Source organism: Rousettus aegyptiacus, unplaced genomic scaffold (genome assembly GCF_014176215.1).
Source record: "Rousettus aegyptiacus isolate mRouAeg1 unplaced genomic scaffold, mRouAeg1.p scaffold_m13_p_4, whole genome shotgun sequence".
Taxonomy (NCBI): Eukaryota; Metazoa; Chordata; class Mammalia; order Chiroptera; family Pteropodidae; genus Rousettus; species Rousettus aegyptiacus.
The window spans coordinates 119,818,132-119,839,204 of NW_023416307.1; the positions used below are offsets into that span (position 1 = coordinate 119,818,132).

The window sequence follows — 21,073 nt, forward strand, 5'->3', positions numbered from 1 at the left end:
GGTGCAATCCCCTGTGCTCAGACCTTTTCTCAAGTTGACTTCATAAGATTTTATGACATCCCAATAGGTGCTATTGTGGCCTTTCTACCAATAAGGAAGGATCCTGAGCCACAGAGATGTTGAGTAACTTGCCCAAGGTCACACAGCGAATGAGAACAAATATGTAACTTCCTATTCGGAGACCTAGGCAGGCCGGGATCAGGAAGAGAAAATGTCTCTATAGCCTACCAGGCGCCCCAAACTCTTCAGCACCGTGGACAGTTTTGTTTTGGGGCGGGGAGGGGGGGACTTTGGTTTTGCCTGGGAGAAATGTGCCAGAAGGACTCCCAAGATGTAGGCTGAAGTTGGGGTCTGGACGAGATTCCCGGCTGGCCAGAGGCTGTTCCAACGGGGCGGGGGCCACCCGCAGGGTTGGGCGGGGCTGTGTTGCCATCTGGAGTCGCTGCCGCTGGTGGACACAGAGGAGGAGTGAGCGGTGGGAGAGCACGCAGGACTGGAGGGAGTGCAGCCACTGCCGCTGCCACCACCGCACATGGGCTGGCCCCGCCGCTGCCACCGCCTCTAGCTTGCCTCTAGCTTTCCGCGGCTCCAGCCACCCAACCAGCCATGTCTCTCAGCGGAGCCTCTGAGCGCAGCGTCCCAGCCACCAAGATTGAAATTACCGTGTCCTGCCGGTGAGCGGGCTACCTGAGAAAGGCTTGGATACTGCCCCGGCCCCAACCAGCTCCGGGGGGCTCGGTGCAGACAGGAGCTAGACTGGGGGTGGAGGCTGGCGGGGGTGGGGGAGGCGAGAAGCGTACAGGGCTGAAAATCTCAGATGCAGACTCCAGGGAGTCTCGCAGGTTCGGGGAGGGGGTTTCCTTGAACAGCCCCACCCGCAAAAGATGGCTCACTCAGCCTGTGGGATCAAAAGCTGGGTCGCCAGAATGCAGTAGGGTCTGGGCCTCTGAAGGACAAAGTTCTGGGGCTCACTCTCTTTCCTGGGCCCATGGAGACAGTGTGGACTCATACGCCTCAAGTCCGCAGGAACACGGTCCTTGGACAGAGATTTCCGGTGCTGTCCAGGGTGCTAACAACGCGGACCCATGGTTAGATATAGTAATCGGAGAGGGAGGTGCGATTTGAGCCCCATGCCTCCCCCCGGTACCCAGCTCGGCAGAATCGAGGCAGTGGGCTTCAGGATGACCCGCCCTCTGTCCATCTGTCTGTTGCTTTTTCTAGGAACCTGCTGGACCTCGACACCTTCTCCAAGTCCGACCCCAGTAGGCGGCACCAGGGCGGGGTGCGGGGGAACTTGGTGCGCGGGTGCGACTGAGGAGCGGGGAGGGGGTGCGGACGGACCTGACGTCTTCCCCTCCCCTGCCCCTGCTCCCGCCCGCAGTGGTGGTGCTTTACACGCAGAGCCGGGCCAGCCAGGAGTGGCGGGAGGTGAGTCGGGGAATCCTCTCCCAGCCCAGAGCTGCCCCCGGGAATCACCTGCCCCTTTACAGGCCCCGTGCTGACTCCTGGCACCTTCCCTGCCCGCCCCGATCCAGTTCGGACGGACCGAGGTGATCGACAACACGCTGAACCCAGACTTCGTGCGCAAATTTGTCCTTGACTATTTTTTTGAAGAGAAGCAAAATCTGCGCTTCGATGTGTGAGTCCCGCCCAGAATTCTAGCTTGGACCACCCCGCCTCCCCACCTGGATCCACCCTAAATTCTGGCTGGCTCCGCCTCCACTTGGCCTCCTGGGCTGGCTCCTCTCTCAGGCCCAGTTCGATCCCATTCTGAAGGGCTCCATTCTAGTCTTAGCTCCACCCCCAAATCTAGCTTGGCTCAGCCCTTAGGTTACATACAATTCAGTTCACTACCCAGGCTTGCTCCTGCCTGCAACTAGGCTCCCTAATTTAACTCCGCCTCCGTCTAGGTCCCGCCCCCATGTGACCCCGCCCCCAGCAGACCTCGCTCGTGGTCTGATCCTTTCTGACCCTGACTCTTGCCCCAAAGGAGATCCAGGTTAAATTCGGGTTCAAGCCCTTCGCTCTACTCACAATTTTCACCAGGACTCGAAACACAACCCCTTTTCCAGGCTCTCTTCCACCAGCTCAGCCCCACACTGGTTCAACTCTCTTTCCAGGTACAACGTCGACTCCAAAACCAACATCTCCAAACCGGTGAGCGAGCGTCCCCTTGCGGGCTTGGACACACAGGCGGCGCTCCCCGTGCTAAACGACCCTCCCTGGATCCCTCCCACACCCTCAACCCTGACTCCACCTTCTTCTCCACCTTCTTTGGCCCGAACCCACTCTCCCGGTCCTCCTCTCCTGCTCCTGCCTCAGTTTCCCACCTATGCCTCTTACTCATTGCTCCTCTTCCTTCTCGGCCGCTGCTGGGACCCGCAGAAGGTGAGGCTGAACCGGGCTGGGCAGGGTGAGGAGGGTGGAAGTGAGGTGTGGGATGGCATCCTGGAGAGCAGTTTAAAGTACTAGGCCCAAGAGAAGCTTGCTTAGGGGCACCCCCCACACACTTTAAAGGACAGGCCAGGCGATGGTTCTTGCGACGTCCTGCTGCCTCGGAACACCCTGGTTGTTGCAGCTGGGCCGGGCTGAGACTCTGCACCCCTAGCCCCTCCCGGCCTTGCTGATTCCCTGTCCCGGTGCAGGATTTCCTGGGACAAGCTTTCCTGGCCCTGGGAGAGGTGATCGGAGGCCAGGGCAGCCGCGTAGAGCGCCCCCTCACGTGAGCAAAACTGGAAGGGATGAGGGGGGAAGGGTGGGTGCTCCAAATTCTCCTCTAAAAGACACTGCTGACCTGGAAGCAGTGAAGGCTGATTCCCCGGGTCAGGAGATTTCAATGGTTCGCATCATCCTGTCCAGAAACTCTAGTCTCCAGGGTTTTGCTCAGATCGGTTTCAGGCCTGATATGTTTTCTCTCTCTTCTCATTCTTTTTCTAAGTCCGATTCAACCTTTAAGGTCCACTTTTAAGCTCTTCTCCTCCAGGATGCTTCCCCTCACTAAAAAGAGTTCTCAGGAATTTCCATTACTCACTAAATGTTAGTATTTTGTATGCCATACCCTGTGCTAGGCACTAGGGGTTTATCCATTCAACAAATATTACCGGGCATATACTCTGTGTCAGCCTTTGTTCAAGGGACTTAGGTTGTAATGGTGAACAAAACAAAAGTTCCTGCTCTCAGGGAGCTTATACTGTAGAAGGGGAGAAGAGGCCTACAGAATAGACATAATAAATAAGTAAATTACATAATATTTTAGAAGACAATAACTGTTAGGGGGGAAAAGGCAAAGTGAAGAAGACTTAGAGGGATTGGAAATGCTGGGTGGGTGGGAGTTGCAATATTCAACAAAGTGGTTAGGTATGCCTCTTGGAGAGGTAACTTCAGAGCAATGCCCTGAAAGAAGTGAGGGAGTGAACCATGTAGTATCTGGAGGAGGAATGTTCTAGGCAGAGGAAACTGACAACGCAAAAGCCTGATATGTTCAAAGAGCAGCAAGAGGCCAGCGTGGTTGGAGTCAAGTGAGCAACGGGGGAAGAAAGGAGGAGGTGAGGTTGGAGAGTTAGCAGTTAGGGCCTTATAGCCACTGTAGGGACTTCAGCTTCTATTCTGAGTCAGGAATCACTGAAGGGTTCTAAGCAGAGAAGTGACATGATCTGACGATACTTTCAAAGATGATGCTGACTGCTGGATTTAGTATAAACCTTGGGTAGACAAAGGTAAAAGCAGAGAGCCATTTGGAAGGCTATTACAGTAATCCAGGTGGTAGCAGTGAAGGAGGGGAAAAGTGGTCAGATTCTGGATATATCTTGAAGGTGGAGCCAACAGATTCCTGACAGATTGAATATAAATGTGAGAAAGAAAGAGGAATCAAGGATGACAGCAAGGCCTTTGGCTGGAACAACAGGAAGGATGGAGTTGCCATAAACGGAGATGCTAAAAAAATAAAATAATTTTTTTTTTTTAAGTGAGAGAGGAGTAAGTTATAAAGGGTTTCCATCTGGAGTTCAGTCTGATTTGTTAAATTTCATAATTTTTATCAGACATCTGAGTGGACATGCAATAAGATACATGAGTCTTAGATGCTCTTTAAGGCCATGAGACTAGATGAGCTCACCAAAGCAGTGAGCAAGAAGTGAGAAGACTAAAGACTGAAACTCCGGGAATTAGAACTAGAAAAGGAGACTAAGAAGGATCATTAATGAAGTAGGAAGAGAACCAAGAGAAGGTGGCGTTGTCCTAGAAGCAAAGTGAAGGATATATATCATAGAGGAGAGAGTGACTAACCATGTCAAATGCTGCTACAGGTCAAGTAAGGTAAAGATTGGGAATTGGCCACAGGATTTACTTACTTACTTGTATTTTTTTTTTTTTTTTTTTTTTTTTTTTTTTGGCCATGGGATTTAGCAAGGTGGCAGTTACTGGTGACTCTGAACAAGTGCAGTTCTGCAGGAGAGGTGGGGTAACAGCTGGAGATGTTTAGAAAAGAATGAAGAGAAGAATGGGAGTCAAGCAATTTTTCAAGGGGTTTTACTGCAAACCTCTTGAGGAGAAAAGGAAGGGTGGCTAGAGAGGAAAGTGAGGTCAAGAGTAGTTTTGTAATTTTTAAAATGAGAAAAACTATACCACATTTGTCTGTTATTGGGAATGACCCAGTAGAAACTAAAAAACTGACATCACAAAAAGATGGGAGAATTGTTGGAATGGTGTCCTTGTGTAGGCAAGCGGATATGGAATGTAGCACACAGTGGAGGGATAAATAGGCACATGGATAGTCATTTATAGCAACGGTAGGAAGACACAGTTGTGTGAGTGAAGAAACTGGAGGCGGGGAAGGTGTGGTGGTAGATCTGTGGACATTCTCTTCTGCTTGTTTCAGTTTTGTCAGTGAAGTAGGAAACAAGGTCATTGGCTGAGAGTGAGGAGTGGGGAGGAGGCTGTTCAGGTTTGAAGAGAGAGGAATGAAACTGCCATCTAGCAAAACTGAAAAATGAAGGGAATTGGAATATATAATATTATTAAGGACCTTCTTGAAGTTTGTGGTCATACATTTAAAATGAGACCAGGTAGCATGATTGTGCATTTTTCTCTGGCCATATTCAGTTGCATAGATGCAGTATGGGTTAGGCAGAGAATTAGATTTAACTAGGGCTATGGTTCTGCCAAAAAGTATATCAAACTAAGAGAAGGGCAAGGGAAGATAGGTAGGACACAAGGTGGTGATTATTATAATCAGTGATCGGAATTTACACTGGGTGAGGAGGAGAGGGAGAACATCAAGGAGGATGCGAGAAGGCAGTAGAGTAGGATTAATGACTTTGTCCTGGATGTGCAGGCAAAGAGTCCCTGTACTAATCACATTTTTCTAAAGCACAGTCAGAGATTGAAGAAGTCAAAGAAATGGCTCAACATTGTCATATTAAAGGTGGGAAAAATCAAATTGCAAGTTGGAGGCAGGACCCGAAGCCAGGACACTCCTGAACTAGCTTTCTTTCTGCCACACTTTAAATCCCTTTGGGGATCAGTGTTCACAGGCTCATATCAACAAGGTCCCTTGTTTCTTGACTGTTTGGAGACCCAAGGCAAGTTGGCGATGGGTGTCCTGGTCTGCATTCTTCATGCACATGGGTCAGGAGAGGTTAAGTCTTCCTTTGTCTTTTTTATTTTACTCTTCGGTCTTCAGAAAGCACAGCATCTTTGACCTTTGCCCCAGGCCTGGATAGAAATTCCTCTCCCTCATTCAGGACTGTTATATCACACTCTACTTGCCTATTGGCTTTGACATCTCACTTTCCCCTGGAAGCTCCCTGAGGGCAGAGTCTACCAAAGCTGGAGAGTACCAACTAGCCGATTCATACCTAGCACAGTGCCTGGCATATAGTAGATACCAGGATCTGCTTTGAGAGACATAAACACCTTCATATCTATAATGCTTTTCCTTGCCTGCACTCATTTAGATATCTTCACATCTTCATAGCCCTGAGACATGGGCATGATTTCCATTTCAGAGAAGAGAAAACTAGAGCCCAAAGAAAGGGGACGTAACTTCCCCAGGACTCTCAAGCCTATGTCTTTCCCATGCTACCATTATGAGATAGATGTCTATATAGGCTACATTAACTCCAACCTTCCAGACTGTAGACCCCTTTCCAGTCAAAGTTAGGCCCTTCCCCACTAGGAGCCACCCAGGACAGAAGGTGGACATACTCAGGGGACTGTCAGGAAATGGAAAATTGAATCCCTTGGCCCACCTAATCCCAGACTGGCCACCCCAATCCTTGTTGCCTACTCTCCCTTCCTCACAAAGAGGCTTTTTCTGCTTCCAGGGGTGTACCAGGCAAGAAGTGTGGGACCATATTGCTGACCGCAGAGGAGCTTAGCAATTGTCGGGTCAGTAAGGGCCACATGCTAGACCCAGGAGGCTCCCTTCTCTCCCCAAATTCCCTTTAGTGGAATGTCCGAGGCTATAGAAAATTTGAGTGTCAACACCCAACTTTATCCCTAGGACATCGCTACCATGCAGCTGTGTGCAAACAAGCTGGACAAAAAGGATTTCTTTGGGAAATCAGACCCCTTCCTTGTGTTCTATAGGAGCAATGAGGATGGCACGTGAGTCACTATCCACTCCTATGGCACCCGGCCACCCCACTGTGACCATGAGCCCAGTAGGGCTCTTAGGCAGAGCCTGGGCATGGGGCAGCTTAGATTTCACCAGGACCTGAATCCAGAATTCACTCAAAGCAGCACACAATATGTGTTTAAGAAGTGGGAGAATTTGAGGAATCTCCAAGAGTATCAGGCCCTGTTTCTGGGTTCAATCCTACCTCAAAGGTTGGTTCTAATCCTCTTGTTCCTCTCCAGGTTCACCATCTGCCACAAGACAGAGGTTGTGAAAAACACATTGAACCCTGTGTGGCAGCCCTTCAGCATCCCTGTGCGGGCACTGTGCAATGGAGACTATGACAGGTGTGCTTCAGCATAAGCTAAGGAGTAAGGGAACCAAGGCCTAACAGTGGGGTTCCTGGCCCCCAGAATGATGGCAGAAGTATCCTAATAATGTTGGAGGATCCTGTTCAGTGAGACAGAGTTTCAGTCATGAAGATGGGTGCAATGGGAAGTAGATGGATAGCCACATGGATGGATTGGTGGGTGGGTGGGTGGGTGGATGGAATGATGAGTAGAAGAAAGGGCAAATGAAAAAATAAATGAGCAGATACATAGATGGATGGTTGGATGGATGAATGAGCTGGTGACTGGATGGATGAGTATATGGATGGGCGTATAAGAGGATTGGTGGGTGAGTTGACAGGTGGATTAGTGGATGGACAGATGATGGATGGATTAATATGGATGGATGAGTAAGTGAATAAATGAATAGATGAGTATATGAGAGACTGGTGTATAGAGAGGCAGAGGCATGATTGGAAAAACAGGAGGATAAATAAGTGGAGTTACAGGTAGATGGATGGACAGATGAATAGATGGTAGATGGAAGGATAGATTAGTTGATGGATGAGTATAAAGAAGATGGATAGGCTGGCCATATGAACTAAGAAATGGGCAGTATGGAGTAGGTGGGTGGGCACATAAACGGATGGTTATATAGATTAATGGAATATTAGATGGACAGGTATCAGATGGTTGGGTGTTTGGTGGAATTGATAAATGGAAAGACAGATGGATGTTTGTATGCATCAGTGAGTTGGTGAATGGCTAGATTATTGTTAGATGGATGGACAAAGGTAGGGACTGATAGGTAATTGAACTGGCAAATATATAGGCAAATGGATGGCTAGATAGAGATGTGGTTAAATGTATACTGCCACATAGATAGATGGTCATATGGGGATTATTTAGGCATAGTTAGTTCAGAGCAAGGTCTTTGGAACCAGGATGTCTGATTTTAAATGTAAACTCAGTCACTTACTAGTTATGGTTCTTAGTCAAGTTACTATTTTTTGTACCTCAGTTTCCTTATCCAAAAATAAGAATAATAGTACTTACTTCATAAAGTGGTTGTTAAATTAAATGAGACTATGAAAGTGCTGAGAACAATGCTTGGAATGTATATATGGCTTACTGTGGCTAGGGCCAAAAAGTGAAGAAGGTGATGGTGCAGCCCATCAACTTGATCTTCAGATACTTCCAAAATAGATCTCGGATTCAGGTGTGGCTTTATGAGCAAGTGACTATGCAGATAGAGAGCTGTGTCGTTGGTTTTGATTAGATGATGCAGAAGAGATTAATTCTAAAACAAAGTCAAGAAAACAGCTGGGTTGAATCATACTTACAGGAGATAATATTACTCTGCTCCAAAGTGTCTCCAACTAGAATAACTGATGAAGTGAGAAATTATTGAGAAGGCAATACAGTTAATGTTTTTTAGGTGTCCTCTGTTGAGAGTATAGTTCTTAAACATTTATTCACATTGCTTTGATTACCCTTGTGTTATTACCAGATGAAAATAAATGCTATAGGATTGTTTTTATTTAAAAAAAAAGAAAAGAAAAAAGACTCAATGAATGATAAAGAATAGCAATAGTGGTACAAACAGCAGCTGTAGTTGTATTGGAGGTAGCAGCAGTAGATGGTTGGGTTTGTGCATGAATTGATGAATGAACAGATCGACAAATGGGAGGAAGGTTGACGAAAGGACTAATGGGTGGATGGGAGGATGATTTGTGTATGATTTTGGGTGAGAGTGTCTCTAGGATTTATCATACACACCCAGCCTATTTTATCTTCTGCATTTCAGAACAGTGAAGATTGATGTGTACGACTGGGACCGGGATGGAAGGTAGAACTGCCCCCCATGGTACTGCCTTCTCTTGTACTTACTTAATCCAAACAGTTACCTATAATAGGTAGTACATTCACTAGGAACCCCTAAGTGGCTTTGGGAGCCAGAAAGGGCGATGATAGATGCCAGGATCTTGGATACAACTGATCCCCTCAGTTGTCTCTCTGGCACACTGTCTCTTCCCTTCTCTTCACTTTAGCTTGGCCCCTCTTTTGGCCCCAGCCCCAATGCCCCACAGCTCAAGTAGAAGCAGGGGATAGTGAGAATAAAAGGCTGGTTTAGGGCTGGCTCCAGGCCAGGAGCTGCTGCTGCTCACCCACAACTGGCCTCATTGCAGCCATGACTTCATCGGTGAGTTTACCACCAGCTACCGGGAGCTGAGCAAGGCCCAGAACCAGTTCACAGTGTATGAGGTGAGAATTCCAGCCCTGTTCAGGTTACCCAGGTCCTCTCTCCATCCTACTGTACTCAGTCTGTACTTCTCTTCCTCTTTTTCACACCATCACCATTCTCTTCTTCACTTAGGTACTTAACCCTCGGAAGAAATGTAAGAAGAAGAAATATGTCAATTCGGGAACTGTGAGTGCTTCCTAGAGCTCTGGCCCTCCCTGGATCCTTCTGTTTCTATTTCCATTGACATAGCATGACAAATGTTGGGGATACAGTAAGTCTGTGGGCACAGATTTCTTGGATTAGTTATGTTTGGCATAAGGTGGCACCATTTAAGTTTTTCTTTTTTTCTCACCTGTGGAAATTTTTTGATCTTTAATCTTTTGCAGAATGTTTTTAAACCTAACTTGTATTTCTCAATTTAATATACTTTTGGAAATCCAAATATGTTTCCATCAGCTTCCCCTTTTTGTCCTTTCTGAAACTGGACAGTATTGGATACATCATGCCTCTCTCCCTCTGCTACCCCCATTGTCCTTTCCAAAGTAGCAGGGCTGCCTCTTCTGTCCCACAGGTGACGCTGCTCTCCTTCTCTGTGGACTCTGAATTCACTTTTGTCGATTACATCAAGGGAGGGTGAGTCAAAAGCCAAACTCTGGGCTAAAATAATGAGTTCCTCCCAGTTCTGAGCCTCAGTCTTTTTTGTATTTATGAATGGTCAAGGTCCAATGAGATCATAGATATAAACTTTAAAATATTTAGCAAACTAAAATGCATAATGTTGGTTATCTTAGATCTCTTCCTGGAACTTCATCTCTAGTTTCTAGTCCCCCCTGGGAGGATGCCAGTAATCTGACATCTTCAAAGAATGCCCCAGTAATCTGACTGGGACGCAGACAAAAGTTATGGACAGGCAAGAGGAAGAGGCTGAGAGAAAGAAAAAGCCTGGTTAAGTGGAGGCAGGCAAACCTGAGAAATGTACACACTTGTCACACAGTGGGGATTTAATTCTGCTACCCAAAGTGTGCTCCATGGACTAGCAGCATCTGCATCACTTGGGAGTTTGTATGAAATGCAGAGTCTTGGGTTCCACCCAGACCATCCAGATCAGAATCTACATTTTAACACAATCCCCAGGTGATTCATATGCACATTTGTGTTTGAGAAATTCTGGTATGAGTACTAGTCCCTCACTTCTCAATCCATCTACTTCCCTGACAGGACACAGCTGAACTTCACAGTAGCCATTGACTTCACAGCTTCAAATGGTGAGGCATGGATGGGGGAATGGGATATGGAGGAATTCTAAGGAAGTCCTTAAGGATTGGCCTGGATTTCAAACTAGGGATAAGAGTTCAACTACCCAGGAAGTTGAGGCTTGAGGAAGAGCCCAGCCGGGCTCGTACTAGGGCAGGAGTGTTGGGGAGATTACTGGGTATAAGGGTGGGCAGAGGGTATAGGAAAATAGGTGGGTAAATGGGTCAAAAAAGTTGAAAAGGTAGATAGCTCGAGAAGTGGATGATAAAATCAATAGATGGAGAGAATAGGGGTAGAAGGAGAGACAGATAGATGAATGGATGGTGAGTAATGACTGCATGGGTAGTCAGGCGAACAGAAAAGGTAGATGGGTTGGTGAGTGAGCACAGTAGTATGTATGGATGGGTATGTGAATGGACAGATGTTTAAACTGGAGAAACAACAGGTAAGTAGATGGGGAATGAATGAGTGGACAGGTGGAAGGATCTATATGAGGATAGACAGATAAGTGAATGAATGGAATGGATAGGGATGGATGGATGGGTAGACAAAAGAATATGGCTGTATGGATAGATGAGAAAGGAAGAGAAATGGCAGGTGAACAAGTGGGTGGATAGATGGATGGGAAGGTGGGCGGACAGTTGGATAAGAGAACAGGAAGGCAGATGGATAGAGATGGATAGGTAGATTGAAAAATGGATTTATGCCAGTAGATGGGTAAATGGCTGTATAAGTAGATGGATAAATATGTGGATTGATGAGTGGATAGATAGATGAATTTATGGATGGTGGGTAAAATAATAAGGGAGTACATGGGTAAAGAAAGAGTAGATGAATAGACAGGTAGATGGATGCATATAAGGATAGGCAGGCAGGTGAATAGGTGGATGAGCAAGGTGGCCATGAGGCTGGGCTCCTGTGTCCCTACAGGGAATCCCCTGCAGCCCACCTCCCTGCACTACATGAGTCCCTACCAGCTCAGCGCCTATGCCATGGCCCTGAAGGCAGTGGGAGAAATCATCCAGGACTATGACAGTGACAAACTCTTCCCAGCCTACGGCTTTGGGGCCAAGCTGCCCCCAGAGGGACGGATCTCCCATCAATTTCCCCTGGTATGATATGGGCCAGAGCCTATACTCCATGTCCTGGCTTCTGGCCCACCCAAGTTGACAAATTTCTTCTATTTACATTTCTCCTAAGGGTCACGGACCTGTAAGGAGCAGGAAGCTATGATAGGGTAGAAGAGCAGGGAGGGGAGCAGGGCTGGAGTTTGGAGGGGAGCATGAAAGGGTGATGGGAAAAGGAAGGAGTGAGCTGGGACCAGAGCACTCTTGGGTATACTCCACATGGGCTCAGCCCAGCAGGGCATCTTCCCTGACAGAACAACAATGATGAGGACCCCAACTGTGCGGGCATTGAGGGCGTGCTGGAGAGCTACTTCCAGAGCTTGCGCACAGTGCAGCTCTACGGGCCCACCTACTTTGCTCCTGTCATCAACCAGGTGGCCAGGTAAGGGAACCTGGTGGGGGCTGGGGAGAATGAGGGGACCCAGACAGGGACTGACTTCCCAAAAATAATCAGGACCACTCTTGGGTGGACTTGGGCTTTAAGAAGAGGCTAAAAGTTTGTGTTGGCCAGGCTTTGGTATAAAGAGGTTACGTAATGCCTTACTTTGGGCAGAGATGGTGTCAACAAATTACCCTAGTCCCATTCCTTGGGAACAACCCAAGCCTCAAGTTTAGGGGAAAGAGAGAAGGGCCCATAGCACAACAGTTAAGTTAAAAGCTTTGGCATTAGATCTTGGAGTGATCCTAGCTCCACCACTCACTATGTAACCTAAAGTAATTTAGCCTTTCTAAACCTCCATTTCATCCCTGTAAGTGGGTGGAATAATGGATAACAACAGTACCTTCTTCATAGGGTTATTGGGAGGTGAAAATTAAATAACAATATAAAAATTAGCATCTGGCCCATAGTAAGTGCTCAATAAATAGTAGATTAAAAATAAGAGTAACTTCTAAATATAAAAGAGTAAGTTTTCAGAAAAATATACAAAGTAAAGAAAACCTAAATCACATATCAAATTATTTTTAAATGCAAATAAAATTAAATGACAGAACTAAAACCAAACATAAGTTGGATAAGCTCACCTACTAAAAGATTCCCTGATAGAATTTTAAAAAGTAAACTGTACTACATTCTGAATAGAGGAGACCCAACTAAAACAAAGTACCTAAGAGAGCTTGAAAGTAAAAAGATAAAACAACAACAAAAAAATAAAAGCGGAAGCATTTCAGAGAGATTTATATATCTGTCCATAGCCTTCCTTTTTCCCTAATAAAGATTTATTTATTTTCTAATTCATAAAAAGGATGTAGTTTATTTAATTGTAAAAGTAATATAACATTGCTGTAGAAAATTTCAGGAATAAAAATAAGAAATCACCCAGAATACTGCCCATGGGAATGTGGATGTACATATAGTTCTTGACACTCTTTCCCTTATGCATCAAGAATTGCAGTCAAATTACATGTATTATTTCATTACTGATTTTTTCACTTAATATTGGAGCCTGAATATATTCTTTTGTTGTTATTAAACAGACCTAAATATTATCTTGGGCAAGTTCACTGACTCATTCATTCATTCATTCAATAAACATTGAGTAAATGGGCAATGTAACATTTTAACTCACTAGCTGTGTGACTTTGGGCAAAACTCTTAACCTCCCTGTGCTTGTTTCCACAATTGTAAAATGGGGATAATAATACCCACATCATAGCGGTGTTGTGAGGACTAACTAAATTAGTATATCAACCTCTTAGAAAAGTACCTGGCACATCTTAAGTGCTATAGGTGTTAGCTATTACTGTTACTATTATTATCATTATTACTATTCAAAGGGCATCTTCCGTGTGCTCAGCTCTCTGCTGGGGCACTGGAGACTCACAGATGAATCAGATCTTGTCTCTGCCCTTGGGAGCTCCCGCCTTGGTGCAAGAGACAGAAATATAAATAAATCATTACCTTCTGTAGTCCAGAGCTTTGCAGACTTTTCCAGGAAGTCGCCTGTCAGCAAAGGCAAGCAACTGCTTCCCCCAGGGGAATCTGGGGGCGCAGCCGAAAGCAGCCAGACTGAAAATGTCTTTGAAGTCCCTATATTTTATTTTAAAAATTCATGCAAATTTTACATTCTTCTCACACAGTGTCCATGTTTGCTTTAATTTAGAAAAAATAAAAAGGTGTTTGAAATATACTTAGAGTCATCTAGCTTTACCTACAAGGTCATACAGCAGAATGGATGCTCCAGGTATTCTGTGGCCTTGGGTCCCCCTGGGCACATGAGCTGGTACCCTCAGGGGTGTGAGAACCCATTTAGGACAGATAACCTATCTTGGTGGGTGGTATCCTAGACAGTGGAGGGAGAAAAGGGGAGGGTATAACCTAGTTTGAGAAACTCAAGGTAGCCTACTCATGGAGGGGAATGCATGGCTGAGTCTAGAGGGCAAGTAGGACTTTACCAAAGATAGGAGTAGAATAAGCCTGGTAGAAGGAACTGCATGTGAAAAGCACACTGGCATGAAAAGGCAAGCTCAGGAAACAGTGACTAATATACTAGGACCAGAATGTGTGGTGTATATGGAATGGAGGAGTATCTAAAGAGCAGAATGGGAATGGAAAGTGAGGGCATCAAGAATTCAGACTTTAGGCTCCATTGGTCAAGCATGGGTTTGAACTATGGCTTCGCCATCCCTTGGGGATGCCACTTAATGTCTTTGAACTGCAGTTTTCTCATTTTTAAAATAATTTTTTAAAAAAACAAAGAACAAAAAAAAATAGGGGAAAAAATGAGCCTCCCTCATAGAATGGTGATGAGAATTAAATTAGATCATGCATGTCGAATGTGCAGCTATAATTTTGATGATCACAGATGATTCTTTGTTTTTTCCTATACAATAGCCAAGTGGGGCACAGACTGGCCTCCTCCAGCCAGTCACCAATCTCTAGGTCTAAATGTCCCTGGTAATGCCAGGTATTTATAGGAAGCCAAAGATGTACCTCTGATACCTCTATACCCTTCTATGCCTCCCACTGCCCCTGGCTTACAAATCCTTTCATGAGTAGGCCTTCACCCACTGCGTCAGCCTCATCTCTCTTCTATGCGCCTATATGTGCCACCAGAGCATGCTCTCTGTTGGTTTGAACATGTAAACCCTCTCTCCGGAGCACTTTTCCCTTTACCTTCCCATCCCCCTACCACCACCTTCAGCTGGTTAACTCTTACTCATTTTTCAGGTCTTAGGTTAGATATCATGTCCTCAAAGGCCTAACCTCAATGTATCTTAATGGTGTAATCATCCATTTCCCCCAGGACAATATCCTATTCTCTGCTGCATGCTCAGCACTGAGCTTGGTACCTGATTCATAGCAGGTGTGCAATGACTATTGGTAAAACGAGTGGTTGAAAGGAAATAGTACCAGTCCAGGTCTATGAAGAGGCTGTGGCCAGAATTCAGGAAGGGAGCAGGGACTACTAAGGAGAATTATGATCCAATCCCATCCTAGGCTCTGGACAAACTGAGCCATAGCTATTTAAATTCTCTACTCATCATGCTTTCCTCTGATTTTTATATCAAGCGTAACTACCAGCACAGTCCAATAGAAATTTCTACAATGATGGAAATGCTCTATATCTGTGATGTCCAGTGTGGTAGCCACCAGCTGCATATGGATATTGAGCATTTAAAACATGGCTAGGGTGAACAAGGAACTCAATGTTTAATTCTATTTAACTTAATTAATTTAAATTTCAATAGCCACATATGGCTTAGGAACTACTTTATTGGATAGTATAGCCCCATCTTTTCCAACCAATGCAGAGCCCGAGACTGGAAGTCAAGAGACCAAGGTCTGCCATGACCTGTGTGCTCTCTTTTTCTTATTTATAAAATAAGAGAACTGGACTCAATGACTTCTGAAGTCCTTTCAGATAGAAAAATCTTGAATTCAAAGATTGATGCTAAGAGAAGGAAAAGGAGTTCTGGGAGTAGCTATTAGACTGGTTGAGGACCCAGCAGCCCAGACAATGGGATATGGTCAGCAGAGGGGAGAAGGGAAAGAGAAGAAATAGGTGAGAGAGGGAAAAAAAAGAGGCCTTCAGCATTTGGTCTTGCTCTTGCATTAATACCAAAATCTTTCCAGGAGCCGAAAAGCCCTGTGTGGTCTGGCTCCTGCTCTACCTCGGCTACATGGTCTACTCTACTTACCTCACTTTCTGGGCTTCAGACAGGGTGGGCTTCCTTCAGTACTAACACAGGACCTTTGTCCATGTTATTGCCTCTGCCTGGAATGATTCCCCTTCAATTAGCCTCTCCTTCATCCTTAAACATCATATCCTTAAAGAAGGATATCCTTCACTGACCTCCTGGACTATGTCAGGATCCCCTACTATACACTGTCATAGCAGCATCCCTTTCTATCACAGCACTCATCACAAGTGTAATTTTATACCTATTTCAGTGATTCTTGGATCAATGTCTACCTCCCTTGAGAGGGCTGGGATAGATTTGTTTTTTCTCGTGGTGTACCTTCAGTGCCTAACGCAGAACCTACCATAGTAAGTGCTCCAAAAATGTTACTGAAAGGATGACAAACAGGGGGAGGCAGCCAGGTCTGGGAAAGGAGCATGAGCTTCAGAAGCCCCAGTCCTTGCCTGCTGCTTACACTCTGGCTGTGGAAATTTTAGGGGTGGGGTGTTCCCCTTGGCATCTCTGGGCTTTCAGCTGGATTCTTTTCTTGGCCTCTCACCCAGGGCTGCAGCCAAGATTTCTGATGGTTCCCAGTACTATGTTCTGCTCATCATCACTGACGGGGTCATCTCTGACATGACACAGACGAAGGAGGCCATCGTCAGTGTGAGTCTGAGGAGGGCTTGGCAGGGAGGGGTTACTGTTAATAACTGTGATGGGACTGAAGTTTTACCCTACTTGCAAGCTAACGAGTTAGCCTTCCAATTTCGTGGATGCTGGCAGAAGACACAAGACTAGTGGACTTTGTTATTCCCGGCAATAGCAGTAGCTCAAGTATCAGCATTTTCTCTGATTCTCTAAGTCCCAATTCCCAGAAGATGATGTGCAGAGGGCCAGATTACACCTGCATCCATAGTCAGTTGCTTTATAGGACAGCAACCCTGAATTTAGGGAACCCAAATCTTTTATAATGGGCAGGAAGCATGCCTGCCCTTTGTTCCAGTGTAAGACCTTTTATTATACTGGACAACAAACGAAACTGGCCTTTGTTCTAAAGGAAGACACCTTATTTTTCAAGGCTGTTTGTTATGCAGGCGTCCCGGAAAAGATAGTCTGGGACAAAAGGAATCACCGCCTCTGCTTGCAAGATGTACAGAAATGTGACATATGCACAGAGAATTGTCCTTCCACAGCCACCTCCCTTATAATGGCTGCTCACCCTAGCCATTTACCCTCTTTCCCTCACAGGCCTCTTCACTGCCCATGTCTATCATTATTGTTGGTGTGGGACCAGCCATGTTTGAGGGTGAGTAGAATGGGGGGTGACCATGAATGAGACCAAGAACTGGGGAAAATAGAGCAGAATTTGGGTACCCAGGCACCCAGGCCTGCCTTACGAAAATGATATATGGTTGCCTGTGTTGGACCTTGGCCAAGTCACAGACCTCTTCTGAACCCGTTTCCTCATGATAACTGAGGCTGTTGATACGAATACTTCCCTCCTGGGATTCCTGGCAGGATGAAATGTGTGGGAAGGCAAAATAACTCTATAACAATGCCTAATATTTGTAGGATTTTGATACAACCATTAGGCATTCTCATGATGACTCCAAAGGGGAGCGAAGAGGGAGGAGGGCAGCATGGGTTGATGTGGGAGAAGCCAACCAGCTGAGGGGTGTCTTTTCTGCAGCAATGGAAGAGTTGGATGGTGATGACGTGCGCGTGTCCTCTAGGGGACGCTACGCAGAGCGGGACATCGTTCAGGTAGACCTGACCAGAGAGAGGAAGTCATGGTGCTGAAAGGCATGGTGGGAAGGACAGACTAAGCTGGCAGCCACCCTACCTTACTGCCTTCTTAATCACCTGCCTTTCTCCCCCTTATTCTTTCAGCCTTCCTGCATTTATTGAAAATCTTTGTGAGAGACAGGCAGGTTGCTACAGCCAGTGTGGATCCATAATGTAGGAGATCACCAAAGCCCCTGCCTTCTAGAGGAGGCAACCAATAATAATCACACAGCTAAATATCTCATTAGATTGTGCTAAGTGCTCCAGAAAACAGCAAATGCCACTATGAGAGCCTATAACAAAGAACTGTCTTAGGTAGGGTAGGCAGGGCAGTCTTCTATGAGGAAATGATATTTGAGCTGAAACCCAAAGGAGGATATAAGCATTACAGACAGAGGAGCAGCATGTGAGAATGCCCTGGAGCTAAGAAGAATTGGCCCAATCATGGAAAAGGCAAGAGGCCAAGGTAGCAGGATCACAATGAGTGAGAGAAAAAGGAAGCCAAGACCTTGTCAGTGAAGATTTTGGGGTTTTATTCTAAAAGAATTGGAAAGCTTTTGAAGAATTTTACATAGGAAAGTAAGATGATGAGACATCCGTTTTAAGAGGATCTCTGCTTCATGGAGGGTAGACTGAAGCAGGGTGAGAGAGAAGCCTTTGAAGTAGCAGAGGAGAGACAATAGGGATCTGGAATGGGAATGGAAGCAGTGAGGACTGAGAGAAAAAGCAAGTTCAAAAGATTATATTTAAAAATTTTTTTCCAAGAGCTGATGATTTGAGTAAATGGGGTTGGAGCATGAGGGGGGTTTCAAGGATAATTCTCAGTTTTCTAGCTTGAGCAACTAGGTAAGCGATAGTCCCATTTATTGGGAAGGAAAAAGCTGAAGGAGGAGTAGATTTGGCAGAAACGGCTAGAATTCAGCTGTGAAAACATTGGGTTTGAGGTATCTAAGATAACTGAAAGGAGACGTGATATGGGCAACTAAGTATGTAGCCCTGGACCTTAAAAAAGAGGTTAGAGATAGATATATAAAGTTGGGAGTTATAAGGGAATAGTTCTAAAAGTCATGAAGTATATAAAATCACCCAGGAAGACAACTGAGAGAGAGAAGTACCAGTTTAGAGATCAGGTATATCCAGAGCAATTGGGGAAGGAGGTGGGGATTAGGAACGAAAGCATCCAGAAAGGTAGGAGAAAATCCCACAGTGTGGTATGTCAAGAGCAGAGATGTGTCCAGGAAGATTATGGCCAAATGTAATGGAAAGCTAAGGACTGGCAATTACTATCTACTGGACTGATTGAGGAACATGGGGCTGCTGACAATATTAGCAAAAATAGTTTCAGTAAACTCCGTGACGCCAAACTGGAGTGGGATGAGGGTGAATACAAACTGGAAGATAAAAAAGTGGGTGGGGAGAAAGCAAAAGTAGAAAGCTGCCCAAGACAGAGGGAAACAGTGTGATATTTGTAAAGAGATATTAGGGGTCCTTTCTCCTGGTCACCACTCACACCTGATTGATTATCTGTGCCTGTCCCAGTTTGTCCCTTTCCGAGACTATGTCGACCGATCAGGGAACCAGGTGCTGAGCATGGCCCGACTAGCCAAGGATGTGCTGGCAGAGATCCCAGAGCAGCTGCTGTCCTATATGCGCACCAGAGACATCCAGCCTCGTCCCCCACCCCCTGCCAACCCCAGCCCAACCTCAGCTCCAGAGCAGCCGTGAGGAGCCAACTTATCCTATGCCTAGCAGTCTGCCTACCTGCCCACCCACTGCTTCTGCTGAAAGCCAGAGGCATATGGAGCCCTGGAACTCATTGGGAGGCCAGCTTGGAGGATCAGTGCTGGCTGGTCAAGCCCTCTGCCCCCTCGCCCACAGAAGGGTCTGGCGCTGTCACCATTTCCCTGCCTTCATGCCAATAATAAAGCTTATCTTTACCTCTGTTGCACGAGTCTTTGGGAGGGAGGCTGGGGAACCCAGAGCCTGGCACCACACCAAGAGGAAGAGGGAGCAAGAATGGCTTCAGCTGGGTTCATCCCCATCCTAATACACAGCCATCCAATCATTTCGTTAGACATTTGAACACTTTCAGAAATGATAAGTGAAACTGTGCATGCCTTTGTATGTTTTTCTTTTTTTTCTGAGGAGCGAGGCTGTAGCATTCATCAGGCCTTCAAAGGGGTTCTTGACCTCAAAATGAATTCGCTGTAAAATAACTGTGTAACTGCTCTGACCCATTCTGAGTTTTTTGTATGAGGATAATAATAATAATTTAAAAAAGCTAATATGTTGAGTAAATACATATCAAACACTATGCTATGCGATTTATGATCATCTTATTTAATCCTCACAACAATCCTGTGAAGTAGGCACTATATTTTATCTCCATTTTACAAGTGAGGAAACTGAGGTTCAGACAGATTAAGTCATTTAATGAAGAGAACTCATCAGTTTGACTCCAGATCCCAAGATCTTAACCAGCAAACAACTTAGAACGTTTGATTTTATTAAGATGGTTTTTGGAAGACACTGTATACAAAAACACGAACATTATAGTGGGTTGAATGCGAGATATGCATTAAGATAAAATAGAAGCTTCCAGACCCTTTGGTCTTTGTCCCACAACCATGGAAGACCCTTTCACGCTTTTCTTTGATAGCAAAACTGAAGAAGTTCAGCAACAAGCATTATTTAACAAGTGGTCTCCCTCTGGCACCCAAGTTTTCCAAAGGCACCAAGAACTGACAATAAAGCTTCCGAGCTCTGCTTTACAAATAAAAAATTTGAGGTAGGGAGAATTTAACAACTTGCCCTAGTTCACAGGTATTTAGTGGCCCAGCCACATTAAAATCAGCTTTGTTTCGAGACCATCTTCCAATCGGCAACCCGTAGCCATGATGCATTTCCCCGCCAACCTACAGGATTCTAGGTATCTGAATCCCATTTTACCGTACACAAGCCCTTTAACTCGCCAACAGCCTTCGGCACCTCCCCAAATCCGTCCCCTTCCTTCGGGTCCACACCTTCCTTCCAGTCCCGCTCCTTTACCTTTCTCAAGCTTTTTAACCTCTCCTTCGGCCACGCCCCGTTATCACTAGCTCGGCCCCGCCCTTTCTCTCCAGTCCCACCCCTTTGCCTTTCCGAAGCCCCTCCCCTTCTCTTGAAACCTCGCCTCGTCCTTCCCAGCTCTATCCTTTCAACCTAGCCCCCCAGGCCTATCCATAGCCTCGTCCTTTCTTCCCTGAGGCTCGCTCTTCAGTTTAGCCCCACCCTTTGTCCCCGTTCAGTCCCTAGTCTCTTTACCAGGACCCGCTTTACAGATGGCCCCGCCCACTCTCCGCAAACCTTGCTCCGTAGTCTGGTTCAATCTCTTCCAGCCCCGCCCCGCCCCTACCCATAACTCCCGGCCTCCCTTAGGCTCCAGCCCGCGTCCCTCCTGCTCCCGGCCCTGCCCCCAGCCCCGCCCCGTGGCTCCGGCTCCGCCTCGCCGCCTTCCTCCGAGACCAAGGCCAGGTCCCTACCGCAGCCGCGGCGCCAGCAGGAGGGAGGAAGAAGAGAGGGAGGAGGCAGAGGGGGAAGGGAGAAGGGCGGGCTC

General features: G+C 46.2%; 1 protein-coding gene and 1 pseudogene across 10 annotated transcripts; both read left to right on the forward strand.

Moving 5' to 3' along the window:
• The first annotated feature begins 358 nt into the window (after window positions 1-358).
• CPNE9 (copine family member 9) lies at window positions 359-19,415 on the forward strand. 10 transcript variants are annotated; one of them, XM_016134497.2, is made up of 21 exons: window positions 362-674; window positions 1,222-1,262; window positions 1,382-1,428; window positions 1,536-1,639; window positions 2,121-2,157; window positions 2,323-2,388; window positions 2,646-2,722; window positions 6,324-6,387; window positions 6,503-6,606; window positions 6,859-6,963; window positions 8,753-8,794; window positions 9,135-9,210; window positions 9,323-9,376; window positions 9,762-9,823; window positions 10,409-10,455; window positions 11,375-11,556; window positions 11,826-11,953; window positions 16,257-16,359; window positions 16,942-16,999; window positions 17,384-17,457; window positions 19,018-19,406. In XM_016134497.2, the coding sequence occupies exons 1-21, from the start codon at window positions 607-609 to the stop codon at window positions 19,201-19,203; spliced, it is 1,725 nt and encodes a 574-aa protein (XP_015989983.1). In that variant the 5' UTR covers window positions 362-606; the 3' UTR covers window positions 19,204-19,406. The 10 variants fall into 10 exon arrangements, with proteins under 10 accessions (XP_036075095.1, XP_015989980.2, XP_015989984.2 ...); XM_016134499.2 differs by having other exon boundaries at window positions 363-674; window positions 2,386-2,388; window positions 19,018-19,415; XM_016134494.2 differs by lacking the exon at window positions 17,384-17,457 and having other exon boundaries at window positions 360-674; window positions 19,018-19,415.
• Window positions 7,252-8,737, forward strand: LOC107504876 (annotated as a pseudogene).
• Window positions 19,416-21,073: the final 1,658 nt, after the last annotated feature.

Excerpts from the sequence above, each read along its gene's own strand:
- CPNE9 (XM_016134494.2), top strand. The coding sequence starts at position 607 with ATGTCTCTCAGCGGAGCCTCTGAGCGCAGCGTCCCAGCCACCAAGATT. Across the intron at positions 675-1,221 it reads GAAATTACCGTGTCCTGCCG|GAACCTGCTGGACCTCGACA; the intron begins GTGAGCGGGCTA and ends TGCTTTTTCTAG. Across the intron at positions 1,263-1,381 it reads CTTCTCCAAGTCCGACCCCA|TGGTGGTGCTTTACACGCAG; the intron begins GTAGGCGGCACC and ends TCCCGCCCGCAG.